General features: G+C 33.8%; 1 protein-coding gene across 3 annotated transcripts in view; it reads left to right on the top strand.

The window, feature by feature from the left end:
• Positions 1–3,704: 3,704 nt before the first annotated feature.
• TNNI3K (TNNI3 interacting kinase) overlaps positions 3,705–23,468 on the top strand; it is a 292,001-nt gene continuing 272,237 nt past the window's right edge. For 2 of the 3 annotated variants that reach the window (XM_040470642.1, XM_040470643.1), the window contains exons 1-4: positions 3,705–3,857; positions 4,445–4,553; positions 14,762–14,847; positions 15,970–16,067. In XM_040470642.1, the coding sequence (XP_040326576.1) occupies positions 3,818–3,857; positions 4,445–4,553; positions 14,762–14,847; positions 15,970–16,067 (333 nt within the window). In that variant the 5' untranslated portion in view covers positions 3,705–3,817. The remainder of the gene's footprint in view (positions 3,858–4,444; positions 4,554–14,761; positions 14,848–15,969; positions 16,068–23,468) is intronic. The other variant, XM_040470644.1, reaches the window with a different exon arrangement.

Here is a 23,468-nt window from a genome sequence, read left to right on the forward strand (position 1 = left end):
ATTTTATAGTATTGTAATCATTTTTATATGAATATTTTTGGGTTATGGAACAAATAATCTGAGTTTACATTATTTCTTGTGGGGAAATATGCTTTGATATACAAGTGCTTTGGATTATAAGCATGTTTCTGAAACGAATTATGCTCACAAACTAAGGTTTTACTGTGTTCCTTAGAAAAGGCTTTTCCTTATAAGTTATAAATATTCCTTGAAAAACTCAAATAGCCTTGTTAGAGAATTATTATTTTTGGTCTTATTTTATATTTTTCTTTAATTTTTAAAAATTAATAGACTTTTCTGTTAAAACACATTTACATTTACAGAAAAATTGAGCAGAAAATACAGAGAGTTCTCATATACTCTTTATTTCCTTCCTCACCCCCACCCCCCCCCATAGTAGTTTGCCTTTTTATTGGCATCTTAAATTATCGTGGTACTTTTTTTTTTTACCATTGATGAACCAATATCGATATGTTATTATTAACTAAAGCCCATCGTTTACATTTGTATTTTACAGTTCTATTGGTTTTTCCAAATGCCAGGTATTCACTATTGCAGTATCATACGGAGTAATCTCACAACCCTAAAGAATCCTTGTGCTCCACCTATTCATTCCTCCCACTCTCCCTGCTCCTCCCACAACACTGATCTTTTTGCTGTCTCTTTAGTTTTGCCTTTTCCAAACTGTCATATAGTTGGAATTAAATAGTTTGTAGCCTTATCTAACTGGCTTCTTTCACTCAGCAATATTCATTTAAAATTCTTCCATGACTTTTCTTTGCTTTGTAGCTCATTTTCTTTATTACTGAATAAGTTTCCATTGCATGGATGCATATATAATTTGTTTGTTTATTCATTTACCTTTGAAAAGGCATCTTGGTTGCTTCCATTTTTGTGATTCATTTTACAATAGAGACTGTACATGCACATCCAAATCATCTATTGTCCTGGTGATTAGCATAGTATGGACCTCTTTGAGAATCTGAACAATCTTCTTTTTCTCTTTACTCCAGTGTTTTCTCTTCTCTTACAGTGAATTCAGAAATGCAAAACCTTTCAGGTAAGTTCACTTTAAGCAACCTTAAAATGGTGCTACTCAAAGTAGCATCTACCTGAGTGATTAGAATCACTAGGCATTTATGTTGAAATTCAGATTCCTTGGGGCTAGTACTGATCTACTGAATCAGAATTTCTGGGAATGGAACCTAGAAAGTTCCTCAGGTGGCATCTATGCTCACTGAAGTTTGAGAAGGTTACCACTTTTGTACTTAGGTTGTGTTTTTGATAATATATGAGATAATATGCTTTCTGAATTTTCAGAGTCTCAGAGCTGAGAAGAGCAGGATTCAGTCTAGAGCATGTGGCCAACTCAAGGTAGAAAGAAGTAATTTTTACAGAAATGTACTCAGTAGTGGGAAAAGTATTTCCTGCTTCCATGTGGATCCCCTCCAACATTCTTTAGGAAAGAAAAATAGGATATATTATTCTGGGTCATTTACTTATTCCAGCCTTTTCTTCACCTTCATGAAGGCATTCAGGAGGGTTATTCCACTGCCCTCAACCTGTGACCTAAATCACATTCATAAAAGTGGTTTGTAGATATTGTTCCTTTGAAAGTAGGAAATTGTTATAGTTCAGTAACATTAATATTTTAGGTATCGAGATGATCATTTTTCCTGAATTTTTATGTTGCTATCCTACCCTTTTTTTTGGGGGGGGGGTAGGATAAATAAAATTTATTGCCTCAGAGTATAGAAAAATTCAGTTGAGTTGCTGATTGGATTTTCAAACTGATAGCACAAATTGTAGCTTTTGAAAGCCAAATCTTTTATTTTTAAGAGCCAGCCTTTCTGAAAGAATAACAATATTGTTGAAAATCAAAAGGAAAAATCCTAAAAGTTAATGTATCAAATTTATATCCTAAACAAGAAATTGGAAAAATAATGCAAAATGATATAAGAACTAGTTTTTCCTTCACCAGTACAGGCAGTAAACAGACACACACACACACACACACACACACACACACACACACACAGACTGGTGTAAGGTTTGAGGGAGAAATAAGAAAGAAGATAAGGAAAAATAGATTTAGATGTCTTTTAGAAGGTCTGCAGCCCTGCTTCCCATCCCTGTCCCTCTGGATTCAAGGTATGGAAACCATGGATTGTTTAGCGAAATTTGAGAGAAGGGAGAGCTTGTACATTATTTCCCAAGGTGTAGCCTTGGAAGATTGCAAGTCTCTTAAAGAAGACTAACCAGTATGGTCTCTGGGACTGTACTGAATGCTTGGTCTTCAATACCAAGCATTGAGGACATCAGTGCCTGGGTCAACGAGCCTTAATGTAGTATGTCTGGGGAAAGCAAAGAATTTCTGACCTGAGGAGATGAGGGTCTCACAAGGAAAATGCAGAATGCATGGACCAAGTAACCAGAGGCCCCTACACAATAGCAGACAACAAAAGCCATGGCAGATGAGAGATAAGGAGAGTTTTATCTAGGGGAGGACAGAGATGTCCATGAAGTCAGATATCTACTTCTTTAGCTATATATTATGATCAGTATGGAAGCCCTCCCTCTGAAGCTTAGATTACCTTTGCTGAGAAAAGGTGTGAGGAATCCTAAACTTGTCTAAGCATTGACTTCAAAAAGGGAAAATTCTTTGAAGATTCAACTATGGTAAATGTGAAATTCATACCTATCACATTAAAACTATATCCTCTGGAGATGAATTTCAAGATTGAAATCTATATCTTCTAGGTATAATTACATTACCCAAAAGAAATACATAGTTAAAAATCAGATAACTTTTCTTTCTGTGTTTTCCATTTATTCTACATCATACCCTGAGTTCATTTATATCAATAGATATATGCATACACAAAGAGAATATCCCCCATGAAATAAATGGAAGGTGAATAAAAGAGGAATTATGGGAGATTTAACATTAATATATAGCTTTGAAATTCAGAAATATATAGACCCAGAATTGATTCCAGACTCTTCCACCTACTAGCAAATATGGATTTTCTCATCCATAATATGGGAATAATATATACTTTGCAGGATTCTATGAGGTATAAATGACAAATGTGTATAAAGTACTTAGACTAGTATCCATCCCACAGAAAACATTTAATCTAATTATTCATAATCTTGTTATTTTATGAATTGCTGCTGGTAGAACTCAGTGTCTTAGATTCTTCTCCATGATTCTTATGATTAACATAATCAGCACATGCTAAAAATTAATCATGGTCTATGTTGAGAATTTCTTCTTACAATCTTGTACTTCTAATATAGGCTAAACTTACATTTATTTCTATTAGCGTGACATAAGATGTGGGTTTCCATATTTATATGGGGAGACAAATTCTATCACCAGTTACTCTTTTCCAATTGCATTACTTTGACTCAGGGGTAAATGACTAGAAAGAAGCTCTAGATAGTTTTAATAGCTCTTTGTGAACCTCAGATGTAACTGAACCACTTTCTAAATTTACCTACTAAAGAAATGACCCATGAAAGTATTCATGGGTAGATAATCAATTGATAAGGTAAATAATCCCATTGAAACATTTACTATTTATTTTTGATACAGCTGTTTTAAACAGACTGATTAGTTCCCTTTATGAGTTCACCCTTGAAAGCACAAACTATTTTGTTCTTTGTCATTGTTGCATGACATTCCATTTGGCAGTCAGCTTATTTTTAGCCAGACTATCAAAGTATTTTTCAACTGGACTGTCACCGCACTTGAACTTGGAATCTTGTAACCTGAGGAACTGCACTGGAGACAAGAAGACACCTCTAACAAATGGGAAATTATAAATCTAGACCAACCCAAACTTGCACTGGTAATTATTCTTATGCCCTAAGTGTAACATGGTTCTGTAGTTATAGATAATTAACATTTCATTGGAGTATCTGTTATTTTTTACGTGGAGGATATGATAATGTATTATATGAAACCGTTAAGATATCTGAACTCAAATTATTTTTCTCTGAAAGATTTTTAGAGAAAACAGAAAATTTCTTACAAAAGTATATTAGTTGCTAGGTATAATGTTCTTAGGAATACTGCTGAATATAGGGATTTTAAAATTATATCTTAAATATCTATAATTTGAAACCTAAAAACTTTTGTCTAGAAACTAAAGATTGCTGTAATTAAAATGCAATAAAATCAAATGAAATAAGTCAAATATATTCTTCTATGTAAATATATTATCCAATATCAAATGGGTTCTTAATTACTACAATTCAATTTAATTGCATTTTAAATATAAACATCTGCATTTTAAGCTCACAGTCAGTAATTTAAATTAAGTATTATAGAATTTAGAATTAAAAACTGGAGTTTTAATTACTTGCATGTTATGATCTGTGTCTACATTTTGCAAAGCGCAACTATGAATCAGTCTCATTTGTTTTTCTTTACTAGATGAATGGAAGAAGAAAGTCAGTGAATCTTATGTTATTATAATAGAAAGATTAGAAGATGACCTTCAAGTCGAAGAAAAAGAACTTGCAGAACTAAGGCACATATTTAGGTAAAGTTCTCAGAGTTATTATTTCTTCGTGTCAATACGTTTGTTACTTATCTTGTTTTTAGATACATCTATATTTAAAAACACAACCTGTATAATCTCAGATGTCACTAATCATGGTAAGCCTAAAAATATAAGGTTACCCCTTTCTTGGCCATTCATATAGCCCCTAACATGCAAATATCTTATCTCCTTAAAATATGACTTGCATGCTCCCATCACTTAAGTTTAAAAAGAGAGGAAAATAAGGGCTGACTTTTGAATACAAGCTATTGCTGATCTGAATATCTTCCCTGGAGTGAGATTTCTTGTAAACCATGCCAGCAACGAACAGCAGGACTTCTCTTCTATTCTCAAATGGTGGTAGAATATTGGCCATGTTGTTCTTTTTGAGCTACTAGGGTAAGTCCAATTTTTAACAAACCTTCTGGTCTCTTGACATTTAAGGGCTGTCCCCTAATGGAACTGAGTATCATTCTGCCCCTGAACAATCATATAACAACATGTAATACTGGCTTCAAACTTTCAATGAGTTTTGCTCATGATAACAAGAGAAAAATAATCTGGCATAGTGTCACAACCTTGGAAGACACAAAATGTTCAGAAAAGAGGGGCAGGACCCTTATATACACAAGCAACCTACTGGAGAAATTGAATCTGACATTGAGAAACTAGATGCATTTTTGAGGGTCAGTTTAAGTTAGCTGCTTGACTGAGGAAAATTTCCATGTAAGCCAGTTAAACATGTTGACTTATACCTGTGTTATTAATCTAATGTACTCATGACAAAGGACCTCCTCTATTTTACTTGGAAAACAAGTGTAAACCAGTGACCAAATGACATATTCGAAAAGAATTTTCAGATACAGTAAATATATAAAGTTAACACAACTGGCAATTAAAGTTATCCACATATGATGTAGTTGTCAGTGGGTTAATAAGGCTTTTTCAAGTGATCAGTTTACTGGAAAAGAGATACAAATGTAGAACTTAATCATAAGTCCTCTAGCTCTTAGTGACTCAGATAAATATGCTGAATGAAATGTGGTTAAACTGAAGAGACTTCCCTCAACTTTATGACTCAAAATCTCATTTATTAATTTATTTTTTAATTTAAGAATTACTGTGCAAATATGTCAAGACTAATTTAACTAGACATATCCTTTTAAGGATTAAGCTTAACAATGGACTCGAGATGTAGGTTTTATTCTGTGTTTTCCATTTATTCTACATCATACCCTGAGTTCATCAGTACATCATACTCCATCAGCAACGGGCAGTTGTTTTTCCAGCTCCTGCTATAGCTGACTTTTCCTACATTTCCACTATATGCAATAAATGTGACTTCCTTTTTACTAATCAGTATTGGGGATGAGAGGCAGGAAACAGTGTCAGGGAGAATATAGTTCAGTATTTATTGTGCCAAATACATTCAAGTTGTTATTCCAGACACATGAAATATGAGACATTATGTAATTCTCACCATGACTCTGTGTGATAAATATTAATTCTGATGGATAATAAACTAAGGACTAGAGACATTGTATCTTATTAAGATCATATGGTCAGTAAGTGCTGTAACTCTGATTTGTAGCAAGGTCAGCCTGAGTCCATAGAGAGAGTTCTTCCTACTTACTATACCCTTCTTCTTGCTCCAGGAGTTCATAATCTGGTTTAGGGGAAAGACATATATAAAGAGCTCACAGAAGACATTCTATGACAAGTGCTAAATGGGAAGAAAAATAAAATGGTTTCAAATACAAAAATTAAAAAAAAAGAAGACTTGGGAGTTCTCGATTTATCCATTTTAAAAAGCATTCCAGGTAAATGGCATAGTTAAGTAAAGATATATACGCAAGAATGGATGAGTACCATGGAAGGTCGAGAGGAGTCAAGAAAAACTAATGTCTTGGCCATTTTATCTAAGTTGAGTAAGAAGGTTAGGTCAGTCAGTATAAGGGTTTTACAGTGATATAGTTTTAAATGCAGTTTCTTCTTTTTACAAACTATGTATCCTTGGATATATTATTTTGTGTCTTTGTGCCTCATCTGCATCTGTAAAATGAGGTTAATAATAACAGCCTCATGGATATTTGCAAAATGATGTTAATTAAAAGCTGAGTAGAGAGCCTAACACACAGTAGGCATGAAATAATTGGAGGTTTCTATTTTCATCATTGATTGGGTAAATAAGGACAGTTTGAAAGACTGAAGACTTTATTATCCAGTAGAAGTAACAGTTTATTAAAAGTTAGGAAGTAAGAAAGTTAGGATTAAATGTTTTTATGTAAACAGGATGTTTTTAAAAATTAAAATGTAAAATGTTAGGACAATTCAAGATGATGCCAAAATCTGAACTATAAGTTTTAAAGATTGTAATCAAGAGAGATTTGGCTAGGGTACTAGAAGGCCCATCAAAATGGATGTCAAATTCCCTAAAAATAATGGTAGGGCATTTTGTGGAGAGGCAGACTGGTGGCAGCCTGGTGCTAAAGCTGTTAAGGAAGTGACAGAAATGTTGCATTAGCCAGAAATGATAATAATGAAGCTGAGGAGAAGAATACTCACAGCCTAGAATCATGTTTCTCCAAGGGCTAAGAACCTCATACAGTAGAGTAACCAGCAGTGCTTGCTAAAATTTTGGATTCCATGATTCCACCCCATATCAAATGAATCAGAATCTCTGGGGCTGACTTCCAGAAACCTGAATTTTTAACAAGCTCCCCAGGTAATACTTTTGCATGCTAAAATTTATACTTCTGCTGAAGTTTAAAAACTACTTTAGAAAGATACTCAAGTTGCACTGAGAACTCTGCCTGAGGTGTTACTGGTGAAGGGATGAAGAACATGAGAAAAAAAGAAAGCAGGCAACTAGTATGGTCTACAGAGATTCAAGGGAGCAAACAAACAAACATAAACAGAGTACTCTGTCTGATTCCATCAAGACTGATAGCATCATCGGGAAAGAAAGGCAGTCATGCCTAGGGCAAAGTTCTGAGGATTTTCTTTTCTCTAGAATAAAATGATGGATGACAAGGAAGGAAGAGAATGGAGTGCTGAGAATATAAATTGTCTTACTCATTGACTCACATGCCAACATTTTATGGCATTTGGGAAAATTAAACATAATATTGTATGAGATCACATTTGAGTATCTAGGATATTATGGGTGTTTCTTTCTCATCTTTTTCCATGCCTTGTATGATGTAATTAGTATTTCTGTGGTGAACAACTGTGTTATGCCTTATGACACCAGGCTTTCTCTAAACATGTCGATAAGAGGAAATGGTATAAGATGCCCAAAAAGAAGCACTTAACACCAGAATCACAGGTTGAGGATCACTGATATAAACACAGATTTGGGAGTTTTTTGGAGGTTTTTTGTTGTTTTTGTTTGCTAACAAGTTTCTTTATGGAATTCTTGGTAGATACTAATTGCATTCATTCAAAGAGATTTTCCACACCATAGTACACCAAGGCTTCTGTTAGCTCACATACACAATCTCCTGGTATAGCTTTCACCCACAATATAATATAGAGCAATATGGTACTAAACTTTAAAAATATAAAGATAACCATTATATTCTTATGCCAATTCGTAGCAGCTTTGGAATGAAAGCTTGATAGGGTAATGAAAGAGAATGGAAATGGAATAATCTCTCTTCTTCCACAATAAAATTGCATTCACTCATAACTTTGGACATTTGTTGGGATAATAGATGGAAGATAGGAAGAAAAAGGGAAGGCAAAAGAAGGAAAGACACAAGTGGCCCATTGATTACCATTATCTGATTATTTCCTCTTCTATGCCATCTCTAATCTTTATGTTTATCAATATAATGGCACTTATTACAAGGTGTTGTCTATCCATTTACAGGACTGTCTAACCACTAGTATATATGTTTACTAAAGGCAACTTCTTTGTCTTATTTGGCTTTATTTATATTTGTATTTATTTGTAATACCTATTTGCATGGCACTTGAAAGAAAAACAAACTAACAACTTAGTGCCTAGCACATGCTAGGCATACTACCAGGTATTTTAATATGCATTGTCTCATATAATCCTAAATGTATATATGTAAAGTGCTTTGGCACAGTGATCAGCACATGGCAAACACTCAAAAATGGTAGTTAAAAACTAATCATTGTGTTTATGTTAACAACATCTGAGGTAGTCATTCATTGCACTTGCCATTTTATACCTAAGGAAAATAAGCTCATCAAATTAAACCGGTTTGAACTAGGATAAACAAAGTGTATAATTGTACTGGGATTGTACCCACTTGTATTTAATTTCAAAATGTGTAATCTTCATGACCTTGGTTCTCAGCTTGGGAGGTGGAGTAAGTATGGATCAGAATTATCTTTTAAATACTTTTATTTTCCCTACACCACTCCACAATTTTGCTATATCCTGTGTATTAGAACTATCCCTGGGTGTGGGAGTAGAAAACTATATTTTAGCCCCCGACTCCTACCCCTGGTGATACACGTATCCCACCCACAACGTTTGAAAATGTTTTACATAAGTAATGGCCCTCCCCATGTAACTTTTAAAAGGCTCCCAATTACATTACTTTGTTTCAATAAGTTTTAAAGTCATTAAAAATTTTAGAGCTGTGCTCTACTAATTTGTCAAGGCTACTTTTTTATCTGCTTAATCTGCAGTATGAAATTTGACCTCAGTGAGGAGTTCCAGAGAAGTTATATTGTTCCAATGCCACGATATTTCAAAATAATCAAAATAACCCTATTTTTTTCTCATTTTAAATCTTATTTTGACATTGAGTAGACGTACCTTGGTTAATAATGATAATATCTCATTTTGAAATTGATTGGGTTTCATAAATAAACAAAAATATCAAAAGAATGCTTTGTTCCATGAGCAAGCAGTTATAATACTTGCATGATAAAAATGTATTAGGGTGGGGGAAGGGAGAAAAAAAATATGTATGCCATTCCTGCTCATTTTCTCCCTGAAAAGTTCCTCTGGACCCAGCTGCAGTCCACCATACCTATCCTCCAAATGAAACATCTTCCAAAAATCAACTTTTTCAAAACTATAACCAATTATGAAATTTAGCTATTGTAAAGTGAATAGCTCCAGGCACATGGCAGGCTGACTTAATCTAAAATGAGTGAAATTCTCCAATAAAGTAGAAAATGGACTACTGAGGGAGGACATGTTATCTTATAAAATTAAAATAGAGTGAAAGTATTATTTGACATGCTGGTGCATTGTGCTAGTTAGCAACAAAACAAAAACAAACCACAACAACAGAAAGACAATTCACATTGCCCCAAGACTGCCTACCTCTGTACCTCTTTTCTTGCTTGTCTAGGTAAAACTAGTTATGAATAATAATTGTAAAGTAATATCTTGCTAAAACATTATGAAGCAGCTGATCTCAATCTCTCTCTTTCAGTCTCTTTCTCTCCCTCCAGCTTGTTACCTCACTAGCTTTATCTTTCCTCCTTTTATCCACCCTCTAGTCTTCCCTTCCATCCTATACTGCCTCCCATCTTCCTTTTTTCTTTTCTAGTCTCCCTTCTCAAATGCAAAGCAAAGCAATAAAGTTGTTAAAATACCAATATAATAATCAGTATCAGTGCATTATTAAAAATAATTATTATACCAGCTAATGTTTGTAAGTCTTACAAAAATCTAAACCTCATAATAAATCATTATTTTCTCAGTTTTATCATCCTTCACTATTCTTGCTCTATCTGCCACCATATTTCAATAATTATTTATTGTATGATGAATTAATAAATATACTTCATGTTATTAGTTTGCTGATTGGACCTGGGTGATATTGGACAAATGCATTCTGGATATTTTGGGGGGATGTATCTTGGGAACAGATCTTATTGATGATTTTTCTGTTTCTGTTGTTTGATGGGGACCGGATCAGAAGCAGCCGCAAAGAACTACATTAGGAAGTTATAGCCAGTCCTTTGAAACCTAAATTACCAAATTGGGAAACTAGATGATCTATAACAAATCCATTTCTCCTTTCTACCTTCTTGGTATTTTCCTAAATTTCAGCAAATGAATTAATTTAAAAAAATGTAATCTACCTATGAGAATATTTTGGACAGTAGTATGTTATTTAGGGCCAGCTATTCAAATGTTACATTTTAATTGGTTTCCTGTTGTGGTCATGTCAAATATTTTCTTGAAAGGATGAGGTCATGAGAAAGGAGTTTAATTGGATCACAAAACTGCATACTTTTCTGGATACAAGGTAAAGGCTAAGAAAAGAGTTCATTATGCTACAAGAAAGAAAGTAACCTTTGGGTACAGAACTACCATTTTTAATGATTAAGGACAGAATTTACTGTTAGGAATATATTCATAATAGTGAGTTCATTTTAATTAGGAACTTCATCCATACCCCAGCAAGCAGTATGAACTCATTAGGATATGTTAAGTTACAGTCTGGCATGGCAGGTGATGAAAAATATAAAGGAAAATTAAAAAATAAATTGAGCTTAGGGTATTAGAATACATAAGTGATGTTCAATTGACAGTGAGTTTGACATACACAGTTCCTTTAGAAGAGGCAAAAGAAGAGAATATGAGGTATCTCTCCTAGGAATGATTGCATTAAAACCTTGAATATTTTAATTACATGTTTCAAAACAGAAACATTTGACTAAAAGTTAATGGGAAGTGAGAATTAGGATTCAAATATAGCCTCAAAGTAACTCTCATTAAAAAAATTACATTCCAGTTATTAAAGTTAAGATAAAAATTGTACTATTAAAATTGCACTTGACTGCCAAATATTGTGGGAGCCTATTCTCAGTTAATTCATTTTTGTTGGTATTAATAGAAGTTGTATGAGTTCAAGGAGGATATAACTGAAGAAAGAACAAAAACAACAGGAAACAGTTCAGTTTTGAGCAAGGAGCTATTTAGGACTGTACATTGAGTCACTTATGAATGGTCAAGTCTACTTTAAAATTCAGTGAGCTGAGAATTGATTGTTGAACAGAAAGTAACTAATATAATTCATGCTTTCAATGTGACTTATGTAAACAATAGATATTCATTCAGGGTTATTCATATTTTAAATAAAGCAATAAACTGTGGCATCTTATATTTTGTTTATTCAGTGTTTACTTTCTTTGCAAAGCTGGTCTGGGCATTAGAGATCAGAATTAATGCAAAGATCAGTTGCTGGATTCTATGTAGCATGCATTTCCCCAGGACTGAGGCACCTAAAGGATCCAGAGATTAGTGAGTAGTTTATATCCAGTAGACTGTTGAGAACATAGTAAAGTGAGCATTAAGAACAGAGGTGGAGCATACAGTTGGTGTTGTGCCAGACTGACTGAATACATCATCAAAGTGAGATCATGCAATAAGAAAGCAATTGAATCTATCTTCTTAATAAAACATTTCAGTGCAATCTTTTTTCCCCTTTGGATTTTTAATATCTCCCTTTTCCCTTCATTCTTCTTTTAATATCTCCAGTGTTGATAATAGCCTTCCCATTGACATGATGCCCTAGGACTTATGTTATAAAATTGTGATTCTAGTAGTTGCTCTGAATCACTGACAGGTGCTAGGTGTCACAACAGTGAGCTTGGTAGCCATTTTTAAAAGCATGTGAAGACAGGGTCAGACATTGTCTAGGAGCCTAAATGAGAGTCACCATGAGCATAAAATTGTCAAAATCAGGAAATTTTACAGGTTGTCAAATGTGAGAGATTGAAGAGGGTCAAACTTGGTTTGAAAATTATGCTAAAATCTCCCAAGGCATAGACTATGCAGGGGAAGTTGTACATTCAGTGATCTTGATAATACTAGTAATAATAATAAAATAATTTATTGATAACATATGTGCTAGATACTATAGTAAGCCCTATCCTCATGTATTCTTCATAACAATACAATGTCTATGTATTATTTTAATCATTTTATAACTGAAGAAATTAAATTTGAAGAGGTTTAATAACATGCCCAAATTGGAGGGAAAAAAAAAAGACTACTTAAAAAGCAGAAGCAGGATAGGATTTCAATCCTGGTGTAAATACAAGGACAAGTTTTTAAGGATTACCTACATTTCAGCTACACTGCTGAAATGATTTTCCACTTTTAAAACATCAAAACATGGGAAATATTGCTGTATAATATTAGAGATACACATTGAAAAACTAATTTTCTCAGGAGTTTATTGCTACAGAGGACTCCCAAGCCTTTCTTCTTTCACCGTTTGCCATTAAGTTCATTATAGTTAGCTCAAAAGGTACTTCCTTCCCTGTTCTTCTTTTAGGATGAAGGTTATATATTTCTTTACATTTAACAGAAGGCCTCCCTGTCCTTCTCCACCCAATACTTTGTTTTCTGTCTTTTGATCTTATTGTGTGTTTTCATTGCTGGATAATGGAAGGACCAAGAAAGAAAAGCCAACACAGATCAGAACTTCTAAATCATTGTCAATCAACATCTTCAATTGCTAGTCACAGTTTTCTTTCCCTTTTTATTTACGGACACTGATTTCCTACAAACTTCAAGAGAAAAATCCCATCTACCTAGCTTTAAAAAGCAGAGTTCAGCTTTTCAGAAAACCTGTATTATTTGAAATCATAACCACAGAGAAGACCTCTGTGAATGCACTTGTAAGTCTGGGCTGCTGAGTGCACTTTGTTTAGTACTACCTATTAAGTTTTTTTTTTTTCTCCAAGACATCTGTAATACAATCGGCTTTAAGAATTTAGAAGCCTGACTCAGGCAAAGGCCACACATTTCCAAGAATTGTGTTATTTTGTGAAGTTATTGCACATACCATAAAATAGGTATACCATTTACAATTAGGTTCATTTCAGATACATATTTTAAAAAGTAGTATTTTCATCAGAAATATTTTTGGGGGGGCATAATTCATTGAACTGTGGGAAAGTACAGATAGGAATGGGTTAAACTCTTAGCCATTTCTCCTGAAATACTTGGCTCCTTCCTATATTATTAACATTTGTAAAATTGACCCTGAGTTTACTGCACTCCTGCATATAGTATTCCAAAGCAAGTTGAGGTAGATTTCTCAATATGAATAAGCATGTCAGTGGACTTGGCAGCTGGGAAGTTGAACATTCAAGGCAAGATGGTTATGAGGATGGGGAAGTTTTAGGATATTCTATGAAAACAAACCACTGGGATTGCCATTGCTAATTACGACATTTCACCGAGATCCTTTGGATGTCTCTAGATTTAAAGGCTTTCTCTTTTTAGCAGCACCCTGGAGAATAGCACCTTTTCTTTTCTATTTTAAAATTCCAGTAGCTTTTGAAGTGCTTAACTGGGTGCCTTGATGATAATGTCCTGAATTTATAGTACCTTTCAAGTGTAAGTACTTTACAAATGATATGGAAGGCTCACTCACCAAAGACTATGCTATCTCACTAAAGCTGCTGGAGATTTAAATAGGCAGGAAGTGGCTTGAAATTGACCTGGGAGGCCAAGGATATGATCTCATTTCTACTGAAAAATGTCCTGGGAGTACCAACGATTTCAAAAGGTCAAGAATTTTAGCTTTACATTCCTTTTCCAAGGCTACCTTTGGCTCTCTAGGGCCCTCCTGGGGCAATGGTCTTTGTTCAGACAAAGGCAAGGATTTTACTAATTGAATCACTAACACTACTCCTCTCAGGGGACTGTGTATCATAGTACCCGATCAGAGTTTAGACCTTCTTTATCTGTGAAACCTGACCCAGTCAGAGTACAAGGAAAACTTTGCTTCAGGCAGAATTTGTAAAACTTTGGGATTATATTCCTCTCTCCAATCTCTTACCAAAATGCTTCATTTTTTTTTTTTTTGGAGGGAATTTCTTGACTTTCTCCATAAATATGATGTGAAATTTTGCATGTGAATGATTTACTTTCAAATGTCTGTTTTCTATTTCTACATTAATTTTAATTCATAAAGTTGCCTTGAAACGTTCAAATTATACATAGAAAACAAAATGCATAAGAGTCCTTAATTTAAACCTGGGCTCTCAAACTTCCATATTATTTTCTCTTGACTTAGGTTTTCTTCATATAGATGTATATTCAAAATTATTTTTCTAGGTACAATGAAATCCCACAAAAGACGTATTTTTTAATATATAGTAATAGTAGTCCCTTTTATATCTTTTCCAGTAAAAAATAATAAACTAAAAGGTGAAATTTTTGATCATATGAAAAAATTCTTTTTCAGCTCCGATGATGCCTTCAGTAAAGTCAACTTAAATTACCGCACAGAAAATGGGCTGTCTCTACTTCATTTATGCTGCATTTGTGGAGGTGAGCGCTTGAAACTCAATACTTTATAAACTCGTTATATGTAAAGATGGTTAATGATTTGAGCTGCTTTATAGTCTACAGGAGGATTCTATTCATACTCAATTTTCTTTTTTGCTTTATCCCTACAACCCTGATAACCTTCAGGTGAAACAGTAACTACCAGGCAGATGTTCCAGTTGATTTAGCTCTGAATTTAAGTTTTATTGTGTTCGTACCCTGAACCAAGTCACTTAGTTTGCTTGGAAATCAAAAAGAGCATTTTTCAGCATTGGGTTTGCTAGTCAGAGATTAGGTTAATTTCAGAAGCACTTAAAGCATTCCCTAAAATATCATCATGCAATTGCTTTACAATCTACAGTAAGATATGTGGAAGGTAAGATAAATGCCAAACATAAAATCTCAGTGAAGATTGATCAAAGTGAAGATTTAGAGTTAAATTTGGCTCATATTTTGTTCTGCTTTGTTCATTAATGTATTCCAAGCACCTAGCATGGAGACTGGCATTTGGTAGGTACCTAATAAGTTTATTGAATTAATGAATGGTTAGTATTTATTTTGTTAATCCAAACTAGTATTCATTGAACTTGGGTTTTTAAATAAAACACTAATGTAGAAATATCAACTCTAATCCTATTCCTTACCATTCCTCCCAAACAAATTAAGCATACTCTACTTAACAGATTTTCCTCCCAAATTTAAACATACTTTCCCCAACCTTCATCATTTCTTCCAGATATCTCTAATCTAAATAAGTTCTGCTAATGATGTTCTGAGGTGTCCTGGGCAACTCGATTTCTATCTAAGCCTTTTCACTAATAATTTATTAAGATTTTTTCCCTTTTTTTAATGCTTTAAAACCAACTAATGATGAAAGCACTATAGAAAAATATAACACAAATGCATTAAAATAAACAGCATTGATATAAAGTTTTATAAGTGTAATAAAATGTTCACTACTAAGGAAGGCTGTCAATTAATAGAAAACTTTACAAATTACCTGCAGAACAGCAGTCTGACATTTTCATACATCAGTGTGAATTTATCATTAAGTCAGAAAGATATTTTAAAGTCACTTGGTCTATCCCCACAACAACATAAGTTTCTTTCACTCTTCTCATTCAGGCAACAAGTCACATATTAGAACCCTTATGTTAAAAGGGCTTCGTCCATCTCGACTGACAAGAAACGGATTTACAGCCTTGCACTTGGCAGTTTACAAGGTATAATATCTTTGTTCCCACAATACTGTATTAGAACCAAGGATGATAATGTATCTTCAGGCTGCTGCTGCTATCTTTCTTCTTCTTCTTCTTCCTCCTCCTCCTCCCCTTCCTCCTTTCTCCCCTTCTCCTTCCTATTCCTCTTCTCTTTCTCCTCCAACTCCTTCTTCTTTTTCTCCTTCTCCTTTCCTTCTTCTTCCATACTTTTTTTTTTTTTTTTTTTTTTTTTTTTTTGCAAATTGACAATCGTGGGAAACGTTCAGAGGAACCAGAGCATTATTATATTACTGGATGAAGTTCTTTCTCTATATTTAACAGGTATCATCTATATACCAGACACATACTCTTTTCAATGCTTTCCATGTTAATTTAATTCTCATAGGAAACCTGTGCGTGAGTACTATTATTGTCCCCAAGATTACATGGTCAGTGGGTTAGCCAGGATTTAAGACCTGGCAGTCTGGTCCCCTTGCCAGAGCTTCTGACCAGGAGACCAAGCTGCTTCCATGCAGAAGAGGATGTATTTGAAGATAAAAGCAGCACATTGAAGCTACATTTCTTTTTCTTCACATTATTAAAAATACCTCCAGATATTAAAAATGTCTCTAGATTTCCCTTTAGTCTCCTTCTTTTATATCTCCTACTTTTGTTTTAGTTTGTTTCCAGTCCCTGTTTCCAAGCTAATCTCAGTACCTCATCAGAAAGTAAATGTAAAAGTGGATTGGAAAAACTAGGATACTCCATATTGGGATAGATCCTTGAGATTGTCATAAATATAAATTTATAGAATATATAAAATATTTAAAAATAAATTAAAAATGTAAAAAGTTGGAGGCACCTGGGTGGCTCAGTCAGTTGGGCGTCCGACTTCAGCTCAGGTCATGATCTCACAGTTCGTGTGTTCAAGCCCCATGTCGGGCTTTGTGCTGATAGCTCGGAGCCTGGAACCTGCTTCAGATTCTGTGTCCCCCCTCTCTCTGCCCCCACCCATGCTTGTGCTCCGTCTCTCTCTGTCTTTCAAAAATGAGTAAACATTAAAAAAAATAAATTAGAATATATAAAATATATTATTCTGTAATCGTAATGAGTTTCTACTTACTCTGCACTTATTATGAGTTAGCTATCACACTAGGTTTTATATGCATTATTTCTTTATTAATATAACTTAGTGAGATGCATAATAGGGTTTATTTTATAGAAAAAGGAAATTGAAGGTTAAAATTAGATATCTAGTAAATGTCAGAGTAATGATTAGAATCAAGTGCAGTTGGCTCATAGTTTCAGACTCTCATTGTTATATTGCATATTTTGTTCTTTCTCAATTTCATGTGAATCTGTGACAGGATTTTATTTCAATTTTGTATGTGCAGGTATGGGGGGTAGGCAGCTGTTTGCTCGTACCAGGATCACTTTGCACTACATTCTCTCCTTCAACCTTTGGAGTTCATCACTGGGGGAAGAGAGCCATATTTTGCCATGATTCAGATTCACATATTCCTGTGATTCATAGTGCAAATGCTCTAATGCATACCCTTTTCTACCCCCAGTCAATGCCCAATTTTTTTTTTTTCTGGGAGAAAGCATCAGTTATGTGCTGATAACTGCACATAACTGTGCAGGTATTAGGAGGAATTGAATACCAAGTTTCCTGTGAAACTTGTATTGAGGCTGAGTTCAGGAGGTAGGAAAACAGTGTCTGATGCTGGCTTTTCTGCTGACTAGCAGGAGGTGAAAGTAGAAGACCTCCAAGGAATAGGAAGGGAATGATGGAGAGTTAAGGCAGTATGTAAAACCATGAATCCTGAATCTGACTGGGAGATTCCTTTTTGCATTAGTTTGTTTTCCTAACACTTAGCATGACACAACCACAGAAATGCATTCTCAATGATTTAGTGCTACAATCTTTACAGAATCTATTTCTTCCAATTCTTTTTATCAAACTAAGTTTCCATTTTTAGGATTCCCTCTATTTCTTCTGTTTTCATATATTTTACAGAAGGATATATGGACTAGCTTTCTTGTAGCAAGTTTAAAGAAATTTAGAATCTTAGGACACAGAGTAGGCAACGTTTTTAAAAAGGCCATAGTAGAGTACATGATTACTCATTCTTTAACAAGGGCAAAAACAAATTAAATTTACAATTTCCCTTAAAACACAGAAACCATTGCATTAAGTCTAGTTCTAACTATCCACTCTGCCCTACCTAAGAAAAAGAAAATACACTTACATAATCATAATACAATGATCAAAATCAGAAAATTTAACATTGATGCAATACTATTATTTAATCTATTGTCCAAAGTCAAATTTGGTTAATTATCCTATTAGCATCATTTATAAAAAGCTGTTTATTTTTTTCTTGTTTAGGATTGATTCCAGAATCATTCATTTTTACTTTTCTTGTCTCTGTAATCTCCTTTTATTTAAAAGAGATTTCCTTTCCTTTGTTTCCTTTTCTTTCCTTTCTTGATCTAATATTTTGGTGCATACAGAATAGTTATGCATTTATATGTACTTATTTGGATGTTTATAAATATTGCAAATGAATTGAATTTTTTCTTAACACTCACAAAACGAATAATTTGATTTTCACCTTTTTTATTGGTCACATCAGCAGCTTTTTCAAGTATACACCCTGGCATGCTGGGCCTGCCTCAGACTTGGGTAGTTTTTACCAGCAGGGCAACTCTGCTTTTATTGATAATAATGGAGCAGATGTTTTATTTTTTAATTCCATGTGGATAGTTAGCACTCCTCTGACTTTTTTGGTTTATTTCTCCTTTGTTTCTGCTTAGTTTATTTTTTTAATAGGGATTAAATTTATTGATATATAATTTATGCACAATAATTTCACGATTTTAAGTGGACAATTTGATGAGTTTTAAAAATGTATAGAGTCATGTACTATCATCACAGTTGTGACATAGGACTTTTCTATCATGTAAAAGAGTTCCTTCATACCTTTTTGTGGTTAATTCCCTGCCCTATCCCCTGGCCTCTGTAAATACTATGTTTTCTTTCACTATAGTTTTTCCCTTTCTAGAATTTTACATAAATGCAATCCATTTAGTATATTTTCTTTTATATATGGTTTCTATCACTTAGCAGAGTGCTATTGTTGTGTGTTTAGTAATTCACTTCTTTTAATTTGTAGTTGTATTCCATTCTATGGATATACCACCATTTGTTTAACAATTCATCTGTTACGGATATAAGGGTTATTTCCAGATTTTGACTGTTATAAATCTGCTATTAACATTCATGTACAAATCTTCGTTTGAACATACATTTTTATTTCTCTTGGGCAATATGTAGGAATGGAATTGATGGGTCATATCATAATGATACCAAGATCTTTACCAAATTAGCTATATCATCTTCTATTCCCATCAGTAATGTGTGAGATTCTAGTTGTTATGTTACACACTCTTGCTAACACTTATCAATATTTTTTATTTTAGTGATTCTATTGGATGTATATTAATATTTCAAGATTAATTTATATTTCCCTAATGGCTAAGGAAGTTGAATAGATTTTTATGTGCTAGTTTGTCACCATTTTTTTTTGATGTAGTGTCTGTTCAAATCTTAATTCCATTTTTAAATTTGGTTTATTGTTTTCTTAAATTGTAAGAAGATATCTTTATATATTTTAGATATGGGTTTTTTTGTTGGATATACATTTTGCAAAACTTTTCTCCAGTCCGTGGCTTGCATTTCATTTTCTTAGCAGTGGCACTTAAAGAGAAAAACTTTTATGCATTATTTTTTAACTGATTACTCTAGTGATTACACTATGGACCTTGAACAAACATGTGCATTGTCTGTTAATATTGGCCTATATCACTTTAAATGTAAGCACCTTCCATATTATAGTTCCACTTTATCTTCATTCTTTATAGTATTGTTTCCATGTACATTATTTCTATATATGAATATACTGTCAGAATTTTCATGATAAACACTTCATATATTTTAAAGAAAGTGAGAGAAAATATCTAGTTTTCAGCAGATTGGTTATAATAATATTATGTATGATTGTCTCTGTATAATGCTTTTTAGAGTTCACTGAGCTTCTTAAATCCATAAGTTTATGTTTTTATCAAATTCATGAATTTTGATTATTGTTTTTTCATATATGTATGTTAGAATGTTTGATAATCTTCCATAGGTTACTGAGTCTCTATTCATTTTCTTCTCTTTTTTTTCTCTGTTTTTAAAATTTGATTATTTCTATTTACCTGAATTCAAGTTCAAAGACTATCACTCTGCCATCTCCCATCTGATGTTAATCTAAGAATTATTCATTTCAGATACCATACTTTTCAGTTCTAGGATTTCCCTTGATTTTTAAATATAATCTCAATTTCTCTTTTATGATTACTCATCTGTTTCTTTTATTTTTCTTTATTTTCCTTTAAATTCTGGAAGCTATGATTAATGACTTAAGTTTTTTTAATGTTTGTTTGTTTGTTTATTTATTTTATTTATTTATAAATGTTTTTTAAATGTTTATTCATTTTTGAGAGAAAGACAGAGAGAGACAGAGTGTGAGAGGTGGAAGGGCAGAGAGAGAAGGAGTCACAGAATCTGAAGCAGGCTCCAGGCTCTGAGCTGTCAGCACAGAGCCTGACGAGAGGCTCGAACTCACCGGCTGCAAGATCATGACCTGAGCTGAAGTTGGACGCTTAACCAACTGAGCCACCCAGGTGCCCCATGCTTATTTATTTTTGAGAGAGAGAGACAGAGCGTGGGCACTGGAAGGGCAGAGAGAGAGAGAGAGAGAGAGGGAGACACAGAATCAGAAGCAGGCTCCAGGCTCCAAACTGTCACCACAGAGCCCAATGTGGGGCTCGAACACACAAACTGTGAGATAATGACCTGAGCTGAAGCCGAACACTTAACCAACTGAGGCACCCAGGCACCACAATGACTGCTTTTTAAATGCCTTATCTGTTGTTTCTAACACCTGGATTACCTCAGTGTTTATATCTAGTGGATACTTTTCTCTTGGCTGAATATTACATTTTCCAGTTTCTTCACTATTTATTAATTTTTTATTGCATGTTAGACATTATATATTATTTGTTTTAGTAAATCATCATGTTATCTTCCTTTAAAGGGTGTTGAGTTTTGGGGCACCTGGGTGGCTCAGTTGGTTAAGCATCAACTTTGGCTCAGGTTATGATCTTGCAGTTCCTGAATTCAAGCCATGCATCAAGCTCTGGGCTGTCAGCAGAGAGGCTGCTTCAGATCCTCTGTCCCCAGTTTTCTCTGCCATTCCCCTGCTCGTGCTCTCTCTCTCAAAAAAAAAAAAAAAAAACAAAAACAAAAACAAAAACAAAAACAAAAAAAAAACAACACAAAACAAAACAAAACATTAAAGGTTGTTGAATTTTTCTTTTGTTTTATTTCTGGAAGGCAGTTACATTTTTGGTGGATTCATTTCACCTACTCAATCTTGATTTGATTTGTTGTTAGGATGGGTCTATTTGAGTTTCAAACTAAGCTTAATGGCATACTTCTTGCTCCAGGATGTGGTCCTCATTCCTGAATATTGTTCTTACCTTTTGATATCTTACCTGAATGCCCAAGTCACTCAGTAAAGTCTCCATTATGCCTTCTGATACTCCAAAATCTTCTATTATTGCATGACCTCTTCCATCATTACCATTCACCTTCAGCCATAAATCAGCTGATTTTATCTACTATAGAGTTTTTCTCTGTTCCTGTGCAGCCCAACTCAAAAACTTGAAGTGAATCTCAATGCAGATATCTGCAGTTCTCTGTCTGTGAAGCTTCTTCTGCTGTTCGGTTACCCTGCTTGACAAATTACAGTCATTTTATAATCCCAGAAATTTCATCTCCATTGTCAATTCATTATGATTGCCCTTCCACTTTATCTTCTGTGACAAGGAAATAATCTCAGGCAGAAAGCCACAGCAATCATGGAATATTGTGGAGGTTTCCTTTGAATCTTTCCGTTTGTCCGAAGATCACAGTTCTTTGTTCATGTTCTTCATATTGTCATATGTTTTGTTACATTTTATGGGTTTTTTTGCCTTGCCAGTAGGGAAAATGTATGCAAGTTATCCAGTCATACCCCCATCTATTTTTAGATTACTTCCAAAATGATCTGCATAAGACACACATCTATAATGTCAATATTCTGTTTAAAACTTACCTTTGTCATCCATTACCTGGATAATAAAATTCAAGCTTTTAAATAAGAGATTCAAAATCCCTTAATTCATAATGTTTGCTGGAATCACTTTTCAGACTTTTTCCTGCAGACTTTTTCTATTCACCCAACTCTAATGATTTTCAAATTTAGTATGCATAAGAATTATATGGTAACTACATGTTTAAAATGGATATATCTTTTTCCATCTCACCTCAATCAAATTTGATATATGTAGAATATACTGGGAATCTAAAATTTTAACAAATGGCCTAGGCAATTTTGATGTAAGCAATGTAAGGCTACCTGATGAAGATCATTGTTCAAGTCTTGCAAATCAAATTGTGGTAAGACCAGCAGGACCTGCCTCAATGAGAGATTTTTAGAAATGCAGAATGTCACTTCCTATCCCACCCCTAACCATCCAGAATGTTTGTTTGTCTGTTTGTTTGTTCATTTTTAATTCTAGCTGACAGGTTTGCAGGCTAAAGTTTGAAAAGCACTGTTCTAGATTATTCTTTAGGACAAGGGTTTTTCATACTCCAATGTTTTTATCCTTATTATTTCTTCTGCTTAAGTGTATGTTTATTTTCCCAATAGGAAATTATTACTTATTTAAAATCAAGATAAATTGAGCCTCTTTGAGCTTTCTTGAACTCCCAAGCAGATTTTATTGTACTGTCTTTTGGGTTTCAATTACAAATTCACACTGTTTTATATTACAGCACTTATAATTATTTGTTTGGATATTTCACATATTGGTCTGTGAACTTTGAGCATTGAGATAGTCTTTTTCTTTAATTCCTCAGTGTGTAAGGACCTATAAAAGATCCCTTATAAATACCCATGAGATATTAATGATGAGTATCCAAACACGAGCACAAAAAATACTTGATTGATGTAATGTACGTTAATAAAGATGGTCAGCTTAGAAGCTAGACTATTTGTTTCCACATCTCAGTTCTGAGACTTGTTAGCTGTGTATCTTTAGACAAATTATTCTCTCCTTAGTCTTGAAATGGAGGAAATAGAATTACCTATTTCATTGGGTGGTTTATAGTTTTAGAAAGACAAACCATATGTAATATTCAGCAAAACACATAGCACACAGTAAGTACTTAATAAAAATTAACTTCGTTGAACTTCCGCTTCAAACAAACATTTTTTGAAAACCTAATGTTCTGCCATTTTCTACAGAAAAACAAAAAGGATCGTGTCT

This window comes from Herpailurus yagouaroundi, unplaced genomic scaffold, assembly GCF_014898765.1.
Source record: "Herpailurus yagouaroundi ecotype Mexico unplaced genomic scaffold, PumYag 77, whole genome shotgun sequence".
Classification (NCBI taxonomy): Eukaryota; Metazoa; Chordata; class Mammalia; order Carnivora; family Felidae; genus Herpailurus; species Herpailurus yagouaroundi.